The 10967-nt window shown below is 36.1% G+C and overlaps 2 protein-coding genes across 2 annotated transcripts; both read left to right on the top strand.

Annotated features, from left to right (window-relative positions):
- The first annotated feature begins 1398 nt into the window (after positions 1 to 1398).
- On the top strand, positions 1399 to 7563 carry LOC116118204. The gene is made up of 13 exons (XM_031404177.1): positions 1399 to 1460; positions 1558 to 1665; positions 1972 to 2082; positions 2218 to 2325; positions 2413 to 2517; positions 2682 to 2860; positions 3017 to 3488; positions 3734 to 3841; positions 4004 to 4062; positions 4777 to 5161; positions 5335 to 6870; positions 7041 to 7248; positions 7330 to 7563. The coding sequence occupies exons 2-13, from the start codon at positions 1588 to 1590 to the stop codon at positions 7410 to 7412; spliced, it is 3432 nt and encodes a 1143-aa protein (XP_031260037.1). The 5' UTR covers positions 1399 to 1460; positions 1558 to 1587; the 3' UTR covers positions 7413 to 7563.
- A 2159-nt stretch (positions 7564 to 9722) lies between these two features.
- LOC116118183 (peptidyl-prolyl cis-trans isomerase) lies at positions 9723 to 10581 on the top strand. The gene has a single exon (XM_031404148.1). The coding sequence runs from the start codon at positions 9793 to 9795 to the stop codon at positions 10309 to 10311; it is 519 nt and encodes a 172-aa protein (XP_031260008.1). The 5' UTR covers positions 9723 to 9792; the 3' UTR covers positions 10312 to 10581.
- Positions 10582 to 10967: the final 386 nt, after the last annotated feature.

Genomic DNA, 10967 nt, shown 5'->3' with positions numbered 1-10967 from the left:
CAGCTGACAAGTCATAATGCTTTTACTCAATTGCTGGTGCAATACTCCCAGCACCGCTCAGGTGAAGTTGACATGCACTTTTTATTTTTTTAAAGTCCTTTACTTCCAATAGGATATATCTCTTAGGCATGTTTGTTGCTGCTGTGAAAATTGTAACTATTCTAGTCTTTACTAGACTATCTATGCCTGTAGCACTTGTGATATAATGCATCAGTTAACTTGTTTTTGCATAATCTGTACAAATTATAGAGGCGAGGAGGCAAACTTGAGAAGCAGAAGATATACAAAGACCTCGTCAACTCCTTTTACTTCCTTAAGATATCATTTGTATTCTATTTTCTGCAATAATATAGTCTACTACTAAAAGGAAATTTTCTATCATCCATATTTTCTTGTAGCCACAGTATAGACATATTGTCTGCAATTCTGTACAGTTTTGTCTTTCTGCTTCTGTATCTTTTTCCCTCTTCTATGCACAAGAGTTGCTATCGCCATGCATAATGCACAATCAATGTTATCACTGCAATTCCTGGCACTAAGGATTCATTGCCCTACACAGTGTTCATGTACTTGACTCGTGTTAGTCAATTCATTTGATTATGCTGCTTTGTTTTGTGTCCGATAAACAAGGCCACTAAATGTTTCTTTTATTTCTCCCTGTTCTTTTGCACACAAGATGACCACTGCTTTGGTATTGTCCCAAATTAATTTCAATTAAATCTTTTTTTTTTTTTTTTTTTTAATTTCTCAGTGAAGGAAAAGATTAAGACTTTGATACTCAGTGATCTTTACTGTCATCTGCAAGGAGAGCTTGAAGGTCGTAAAACAAGTCCAGGACGTTTAGAGAACTTTCCCAATATCTTTGATCTAAGTTCTGGCAATCTTTGACATAAGTATGATGGTGACCTACTTGCAACTGCCAAAGACCTGTATATGTTGATCTTGACTGCATAGAGTAGATTTGGGTTTGGACATATGGGATTATTCAGAGTGGAAATCCTCTAAAGTAATTGCTGGCACAATGTTGCATTGCATGCAAGACGCAAACTTGATGCTGTTCTTGCAACTTCAAAGCATTCTGCACTGAGAGCATTAGTAACTGTTTTGACTGTGTACGAAGATAACGTGAGTTCTCAAAAATTCTGAATGTTTTGATGCAATTTAACCTACACATTGGAGATGAGAACTATTTTGTCTGTGAACTTTTTATTGTATACTTCTTTTTATTCTGCAGCTGCACCTTTTGCATTCGTCTCATCATAAATGATTAATTTATGTTTGCCTACTGGTGCAGTCACTGGAGAAGGGGACTGAAATTGGTGGGAGGATCCCTGATCAACTAATTTCATGCATTGACCCATATGCCAAAGTTTCCGCTCCACCTTAGAACTGTACTTTGTGACTCTTCTATCCACAGTACACTATTTCGAATTATTTGTACAACTACAGAAGCCTTGGAGGTCAGTCATGTTGTGTATATTCAATTCGTATTTATTTTCTATTTGCAGCCATGAGTCAGTGCTGCTTTCTTACTAATACAAGTGCATTTCCTAACAGAAACTATATGTCATCCGCACCTTTGAACTGATGGAGATTGAAGGATTACAACTTGCTATAGTTTCTGTTTTGAACGTTCTGTATATCATGCTCTCGAAGTTCTCAAAGGTGAGCGTTAAAATTGATGAGATTTGCAATATGATATGCATGCTACATTGAAAAAAAAATCTGAGGTAATATGTGATCGTATTGGCAAACTGATTAACTGTTCTGCATGTCTTCCAAGTTCCTATATTGTTACCTTTTTCGGCAAGTTTGGTTCAGCTAAGAACCTTTTAATTTGCGGCAAAGTAAACTGCAGTAGGATCAGACAACCTTCATGTTTCTTTCATTCAATTATCTTCATTTCACATCACCTAATCCAGTTACATACTTATTGCATACCTAAAAAGTTAAATCTGTTCTTTTTTGCAGGAAATGCCTTCCAGCGTTCCCATCTTTCACCAAGCTTTGCTGTCATCCACAACCTCACCAGTTCCTGTTGTTGCAGCTGTTACATCCTTGATTTCATATTTTCGCAATCCTGTATGGACTTATTTCCACACTCAAAGTGGAAATTATGATGCTTGAACTTATTAATTATATCTCTTATATTGTTGATCAAATGTGGGCACTTCATTGCTGAGTATCTTCCAAATGATTTTTGAATTGTCTATGCAGGCTATTCAGGTTGGCGCTGCCAGAGTACTTTCCATGTTGTTGACTATATCAGATCTTTCCCAACTGAATTTTTCTGCCAATGCATGCTTTGGTTTAGATGACAAGCAGGTTTGCCATTGCTTAGCGTTGGTCAGCTTTCAATTTAAGTGAGTTAGTTGTTTTTGTTCTGTAATTTGAATGATTTCTTGGCTTTAGATTGCAGATTTAAGGCATTCTGTTGATTGCATGCTACAGTCAGTAGAAAATGAAGATCAATTTGTTGCTTCAGTAAATCTGCTTACTGCTGCAGCACGATATCAGGTTTGTTACTGTATATCTTGTTCTTATGGTTTTGAAAATTGTCTTTGTTAATGTAACTCATTAACTGCTTATATGCTCAAAGTTTATTTTCTCATTAAATTTATTTGGCTCTGGAATTGTTCCCTTATTGGTTGTTTTATTTTGTTTGTTCCTTTTTGTTGCAGCCTGCTTTACTTATTGCTTTATTTTGTACAAAAGAGAATACTGATGTCCAACCAAGTAATGGCAATGGCGTGAAGCATCCAGCAAATGAAGCGTCCTCAGGGCTGCTAGGGTCCAAAAAGTCAAGTCTGGTTGATGCACTTCTGCAATATGTTGAACGATCTGATGATCTTATCAATAGGTATGATCTGGAAGGACTTTTAGGCTGGTTATTTATGTCAGTCCTATTATTGACAGAAACTGTTAGATTTTGCAGCTTGTAGATTGGTGTGCTTTATATTATTACATATATCTATGACCTCAAGCAGTAATTTGTTTCAAATTCTCTTTATTCCAGTAATCCTTGCATATTGCTGAATGTTCTTAACTTCCTGAAGGCGTTATGGCAAGGGGCTGGTCAGTACACAAACATATTGGAGTGGTTGAAAGGTTGTGGAAAGTACTGGAAACAACTGGCCAACTCATTTTCTCCAATTGCTAAATTGCAATCTCTGAAACTTGAAAAAATGACAGAAAAGGAGGCTTTGAGTTTGGCGTATAAATATCGATGTCAATCTACTGTCTTGGAAATAATGGCACATGATTTGTTCCTGAAGAAAAAGCTGTTACATGTTGAGTCACTTTTAAAACATGCCACTGAAACAAACGGGGGATTAGAAAGTGCTGCAAGTGCTGAACTGTCTAAACCTGTGAATGATAGTGATCTTAAGGATATCTTGTCAAGTTGGTGTAAGAGCTCTGTTTTGGGTAGCTTGATCAAGTCATATACTTCTTGTGCATATGACAATGAGATACTTTTTCATGCAAAGGTGACTATCCAAGCAGTTTTCCTTTTTCAATGGAGCTAATGTACTTCAAGCAGTTACTTTCATTTAGTTTCAGAATGCTGTACTTGGCTGAATAAGAAATTTTCGATAAGAATTCTTTGTACCTTAATGTTATATTCTTGAACAATTTAGTGTACATCAGTTCATTCGCATGTTCCTTTGATGTGATGTTATACTTTTTCTATATGAAACTGTAATATATTTACAATTCATTGGCTCCTTTGCAGGTTGCTATGAGTTTACTCACTGTGCTTATGATAGAAAAATTGGCAACTGGTGATACTGGAAGTTTGTCTGTTTCGTTACTTGAGAAGGTCCGCATTATGTCTAAAAAGGTATGACACTGTCTCTAGTATGAGGAGGTCAAACATTTTCAAATTAAGTGATCCTCTTTGTGGCAATTTCTTGGAACTTCATAATTCCATGTCCATCCACTTTATCCTCATTTAATTGTTCTTCAGTTCACATAATACATGATTGTATTTTTCTGTTGGCAGCTGACAAGTCATAATGCTTTTACTCAATTGCTGGTGCAATACTCCCAGCACCGCTACAGGTGAAGTTGACATGCACTTTTTATTTTAATTTAAAGTCCTTTACTTCCAAATAGGATATATCTACTTAGGCATGTTTGTTGCTGCTGTGAAAATTGTAACTATTCATAGTCTTTACTAGACTATCTATGCCGTGTAGCACTTGTGATATAAATGCATCAGTTAACTTGTTTTATGCATAATCTGTACAAATTATAGAGGCGAGGAGGGCAAACTTGAGAAGCAGAAGATATAACAAAGACCTCGTCAACATCCCTTTTACTTCCTTGGATATCATTTGTATTCTATTTTCTGCAATAATATCATAGTACTACTAAAAGGAAATTTTCTATCATCCATATTTTCTTGTAGCCACAGAGTATAGACATATTTGTCTGCAATTCTGTACAGTTTTGTCTTTCTGCTTCTGTATCCTTTTTCCCTCTTCTATGCACAAGAGTTGCTATCGCCATGCATAATGCACAATCAATGTTATCACTGCAATTCCTGGCAATAAGTGATTAATTGCCCTACACAGTGTTCATGTACTTGACTCGTGTTAGTCAATTCAATTTGATTATGCTGCTTTGTTTTGTGTCCGATAAACAAGGCCACTAAATGTTTCTTTTATATTTCTCCCTGTTCTTTTGCACACAAGATGACCACTGCTTTGGTATTGTCTGCCAAATTAATTTCAATTAAATCTTTTTTTTTTTTTTTTTTTTTTAATTTCTCAGTGAAGGAAAAGAATTAAAGACTTTGATACTCAGTGATCTTTACTGTCATCTGCAAGGAGAGCTTGAAGGTCGTAAAACAAGTCCAGGACCGTTTAGAGAACTTTCCCAATATCTAATTGAATCTAAGTTCTGGCAATCTTATGAACATAAGTATGATGGTGACCTACTTGCAACTGCCAAAGACCTGTATATGTTTGATCTTGACTGCATAAGAGTAGATTTGGGTTTGGACATATGGGATTATTCAGAGTGGAAATCCTCTAAAGTAATTGCTGGCACAATGTTGCATTGCATGCAAGACGCAAACTTGATGCTGTTGCTTGCAACTTCAAAGCATTCTGCACTGAGAGCATTAGTAACTGTTTTGACTGTGTACGAAGATAACGTGAGTTCTCAAAAATTCTGAATGTTTCTGATGCAATTTAAGCCTACAACATTGGAGATGAGAACTATTTTGTCTGTGAACTTTTTATTGTATACTTCTTTTTATTCTGCAGCTGCCACCTTTTGCATTCGTCTCATCATAAATGATTAATTTATGTTTGCCTACTGGTGCAGTCACTGGAGAAGGGGACTGAAATTGGTGGGAGGATCCCTGATCAACTAATTTCATGCATTGAGCCCATATGCCAAAGTTTCCGCTCCACCTTAGAACTGTTAGCTCCAACTTTGGATGCCCCTGGAGATATCCTTGATTTCCTTGCAGCACAAGCAGAATTACTTCTTCATCTCGTGAGATCTGTAGGGAAAAGCCTTCCTTCATCTGTTTGTGTTCTTGTTTTGAAAGCCTGCAGTTCTGGCCTTAAAGTGCTGTGTGACTTGAGGAAATCAGTTACTGGGGTAAAAATAACGATGAAGCATTTGCTCATGGTTCTTCTTTCGTCGCTGGAAGTTACTTACCATAATTCATGTTTAGATGCAGTGAAAGATACGGAATCTGTTGAAGATGTTGCTGAGGTTTCCAATGTGACCTTGGGTTTATTACCTATTCTCTGTCATTGCATCACTAGTGCTGAGCACTGTACCCTCTCCCTGACCAATGTGGACTTAATAATTAGAAGTTTTCTAGCCCCTAGCACTTGGTTCCCCATCATACAGCAACATCTACAGTTGCAGCTTGTTATTCAGATGCTTCAGGTCAAGTCATCGTTTGCCTGCATTCCTGTAACATTGAAATTCTTTCTAACATTGGCACAGATTAGAGGAGGTGCTGAGATGCTTCTTAATGCTGGATTTTTCTCATCTCTAAGAGTTTTGTTTGCTGATCTATTGGATAGGCCTGCCTCAGTGGTTAAGCATGATAAGAGTTATCTAGATGTAACAGACAAAGCTGAAAAACTGCAATGGATTTGGGGACTTGGCTTGGCTGTGGTTGCAGCTGTGGTTCATTCTTTAGGAGAGAGTCTTTCCGTAGACATATTGGACAGTGTGATACCTTACTTCTTTCAAGAGAGAGCTTATCTGATTTCTTACTATCTGAATGCACCAGAGTTTCCATCATTTCATGACAAGAAAAGACCTCGTGCACAAAGGACACAAACTTCTCTGACTTCTCTTAAAGAAACAGAGAATACTCTCATGCTGATGTGTGTGCTTGCAAAACAGTGGAGTTCATGGGTTAAGGCCATGAAAGAAATGGATTCACAACTGAGGGAGACAAGTATCCATCTTTTAGCCTTTATTAGCCGAGGAACTCATCGCCTTGGAGGATCTTCTGGCAGAACTGTTCCTCTCATATGCCCTCCTGTTCTCAAAGAGGAGTTAGATTGGTGCAAGAAACCATCAGTTGTCAACAGCAAAAATGGATGGTTTGCTCTTACACCTCTTGGTTCTGTGTCAAAGACAAAGTCCACTGTCGTGTCAACCACAACTGCTCTTGTAATCAGGGATCAAGCTACCGAAAGCAGTGATCCTGCTTCTCAAACGTACTTCTCAGATGCTGTTGCTATTCAGATGTATAGAATTACATTTCTTGTTTTGAAATTTCTTTGTTTACAAGCTGATGGGGCTGCTAAAAGGGCAGAGGAGGTGGGTTTTGTTGATCTTGCTCACTTTCCCGAGCTTCCGATGCCTGAGATTTTACATGGCTTGCAGGTATGATGGTAACATGTGTTCTTTCCCTAGCATTGCATGCAATCAAGGCGTGTCAACATAACAGTCGCCTGTGCTTAGTAGTGTAAAATCATGTCGTCTTCCAAATCTGAAATAATAAATGTAATACAAAAAGTTTCAGTGCCTTAACTTGATTTATTCTTCAAATGCAGGATCAAGCAGTTGCAATTGTTACTGAATTGTGTGAGGCAAACAAATTGAAGCAGATTCATCCCGAAATTCATCATGTCTGTCTTTTACTGCTTCAAATAATGGAAATGGCCTTGAACTTGGAACTTTGCGTTCTACAGATTTGTGGGATAAGGCCTGTCTTAGGACGTGTGGAGGACATCTCGAAGTCAGTCAAATTGTTGATACAAGGTAATAATCTTTTAAGTTACTAAGAATCAATTTATGTTCGATTCATATAAATAACAAAGTTATTTTGTTGGTTATTTGTAGCAACGGAAGGACATGCTTTTCTGAAAACATCAATGAAGTCGTTGAAACAGATAATATCAATTGTCTATCCTGGATTGCTGTGAACTCGTGAGAACATGGGTACGTTCCACATTCTATAAAGAGATTGGGAAAATTTTGTAGATATTATGATGACTTTAGAAAATGTAAAAAACGATAAAAAAAATATGTTGTTGAAGTTACACATGTTAATATAATTGAGGCATTTTCTTGTCATTTTCTTTTCTCTTGTGTCAATGATATGCCAAAAGGAGTAGTGGTTTCAATCAATTTTGTGGTGAGTGCATAATTGTCATCACCCGTCAAGTGAGATATGATTTGATTTCCTTTTTCAAAAGCAACCTGATATTTTTAGCGCATATTTGGGTGGGCCAAGCAAAGCTCCCTTTGTGACACAAATTTTGAGATGTTTTCTACGGTAGCACTACACGTCTCTGATTACACGTGGGTTTATGCATTTATCTTCAAACATAGTGAAATGACATCGTCGTTTTGTCCCCAAAAGAGAAATTCTTCGTTATTAAATCTCAACACAAATAATCATTGTCGGATGACTTGATGGGTTGGTGGGTGGCTACTGAGACTCTTATTGTATAGATAGTCTTAGAGTTTCATAGGTTAATTAAAATGCACTTAAATTGGTCGGATAGTCTTAATGATAAAAAAGAAAAAAAAAATCTCAACATAAATTAATACGAGTCTACTTGTCTATTAGTTATTAGGATTTTTATTCTATCGATAGTTTTAAGATTTTGAGAATTAGTTAAAGTGTATAAACTGATTTGGATATTTGATAAAAAAGAAAAAAATATCTCAACACAAATTAATAAAAGTCTATTTGTCTATTTGTTATTGGGATTTTTATTCGATCGATAGTTTTGGACTTCAAGAATTAGTTGAGATTTGTGTCTTCAAGAATTAGTTGAGATTTGTGTAAGTTGACATAGACTCTAATGGTAATAAAGAAAAAAAAAATCTCAACACAAATTAACACGCATGCCTTGTTTATTTGTCAGTGGGAATGGCCATTAATCTCAATTTAGTTTAATTTCAATTATGGTTATTAGTATCCTACAATACGTAATACGTATCTTATGATATAATTTGTTATGGGTTGCTAACGACACGTATTAGAGAGTGTATCCTAAACTTTTCGATATATTGATATGTATCATATGATACGATATCTATCCATTCGTATCCTTAAAATATCGATACAAATCAATACGATTTTATTAATTTGAGCTACAAGTCCAAAAAAATTTTGAGTCGGATCCGGGTCACCCAATTCGGTTCACTAAAACTTTACATATTTTACACGGAGAAAGTGAAAAGGAACATATGTTGTCTATTTTGTATGATAATAATAATACAAGTGGAAAGATAAATATTGATATTGATTTTGGAAATGATATGAATGGTTGAAAAGATATGATATAAATTTTTAATTTTGTGATTAATGTTGATTATATAATATCATAATTTAAAACCAATAATACCACGAAATTCTTTAATTAATCTTTGGAATGACATTAATCTTCAAAATATTTTTATTATTTTATTATTATTTTATTTTAAAAGTATATTTTACGATATGATATAATACCCAATACACGATTCTAAAATTAAGTTTTTAATACACAATATAATACCCATTTGAGAACCATGATTCTAATATCATATTAGAAAGGGTAAACATACTATATTTTGTTTCTGCCCATTCAATGATGAGTATTACTTTTTGATGAAAACACGCATGAAGGAAGAACAATGCCTTAGCATCTGATACCTCTCTATATGAAATATTATATTAAAAAAAAAATGATTTAAATATGTTATCAGATCTCATCAATTTAACCAAAAAAAAAAGAAACTAAAGTTAAGTAAATGCTATCGTGGAACAATATTATAAGCTAACGCAGTTTGTGTTCGTCTAAAGTTGCAGTGTTGACTATAATTTTTTAAATTCGTTGGAATCTTAAAGGTATCAAAATACGTATTATTTGAGTATTGATCATTGTATTATACTTATCATATACTGAAACTCAGAAACTCGCCTAGTGAAATAAAAATACCAGTGAGTCAGTGACCATTAAAGCCCATTTTATTTAATATAATTTACCATTTAAAAAAAAGATTTATAAAATTTGAAATCAATAAATATTATAACGTACGTGTAATAAGATAACGACAAAACCAAATACACTATCCTCCTGACCCCAGCCTCGGATCCCTCACTTAACCCTGGTCAAACCTTAACCTACCACGGTTACTTCAACCTGGTCTAATCTTCCTCCACGTGTCTTTCCTTGACGGCCCAGATTTTCTCTTTCTCATCCTCCCCCTCCTATATAAGGCCCCTCTCAACCCTAACAGATCTCCACATCGAAACAACACTGCACAAATCTAATCAATTTTTTCTGTGTCTCTTTGTTGGTTTGTAACATGGCTAACCCTAAGGTGTTTTTTGACATGACCATCGGCGGTCAGCCGGCCGGAAGGATCGTGATGGAGCTCTTCCAGGACACCACTCCTCGCACCGCCGAGAACTTCCGAGCTCTCTGCACTGGCGAGAAAGGCGTCGGTCGCTCCGGCAAGCCACTCCACTACAAAGGATCAAGCTTCCATCGCGTGATCCCCGGCTTCATGTGCCAGGGAGGCGACTTCACTGCCGGAAACGGCACAGGAGGTGAATCAATCTACGGCGCCAAGTTCGCCGACGAGAACTTCGTCAAGAAGCACACAGGACCCGGTATCCTCTCCATGGCCAATGCCGGACCCGGAACCAACGGGTCTCAGTTCTTTGTCTGTACCGCTAAGACCGAGTGGCTCGACGGAAAGCACGTGGTGTTTGGTCAGGTGGTTGAGGGTCTGGACGTCGTGAAGGCCATTGAGAAAGTGGGGTCCAGCTCCGGCAGGACTTCGAAGCCCGTTGTGGTTGCTGACTGCGGTCAATTGTCTTAGATTTAAAAAAAATGTTATAAATCGTAGATTTCGATAATGATAATGATCATGATCATGTTATAGTCGATCATGACGGACTGAGTATGTTTAAAATATGATGTGGGTGTCTCTAGTTTCTCTGTGTTTTTGTGGGTTGTGTTTATGTTTGAGTCCGGAGTTGACTCTTTGGTAGTTCCACTGAGTGAACTCTGTGTCTTTGTCCTTTAATTGAGGTGCTTTTTTAAGGCCGTAATCATGATTATCATTATGATCATCTTAATTATCTCCTAATTTTAATCCTCTTTTTCTCGCCCTTCATTTCTGGGTTTGTTTTTTACTGTGAAATGGATAATAGATCTAGAAAGGGAAAATTACATTTTCCCCCCCTAGGTTTGGCCAAATTTTTTCACCTTGGGATTTTTAGTGGTTTTTTTTAAGTATTTGATGAAAAGACGAAAATATCCTTAACTATTAAATATGAATTAGATCAAGTTGTTTATACATGTTTGTGACGTCATTAAAGTCTAATTAATATTTTTCATTTATTAAATAAATAATCAAATAAAAATTTTAATATATAATAAATTATTAAGAAATATACTATTTAAAGATATTTTGTTTTTTCGTCAAATATTCACATAAGGGTGGAAAAGTATATTTTGAAACTTACCAAACTT

Source organism: Pistacia vera, unplaced genomic scaffold, assembly GCF_008641045.1.
Source record: "Pistacia vera cultivar Batoury unplaced genomic scaffold, PisVer_v2 Contig839, whole genome shotgun sequence".
Lineage (NCBI taxonomy): Eukaryota > Viridiplantae > Streptophyta > Magnoliopsida > Sapindales > Anacardiaceae > Pistacia > Pistacia vera.
This window is presented reverse-complemented; position numbering and strand designations above follow the sequence as displayed.

Excerpts from the sequence above, each read along its gene's own strand:
- LOC116118183 (XM_031404148.1), top strand. The coding sequence starts at position 9,793 with ATGGCTAACCCTAAGGTGTTTTTTGACATGACCATCGGCGGTCAGCCG.
- LOC116118204 (XM_031404177.1), top strand. The coding sequence starts at position 1,588 with ATGGAGATTGAAGGATTACAACTTGCTATAGTTTCTGTTTTGAACGTT. Across the intron at positions 2,326-2,412 it reads TTGGTTTAGATGACAAGCAG|ATTGCAGATTTAAGGCATTC; the intron begins GTTTGCCATTGC and ends TCTTGGCTTTAG. Across the intron at positions 4,063-4,776 it reads TACTCCCAGCACCGCTACAG|TGAAGGAAAAGAATTAAAGA; the intron begins GTGAAGTTGACA and ends TTAATTTCTCAG.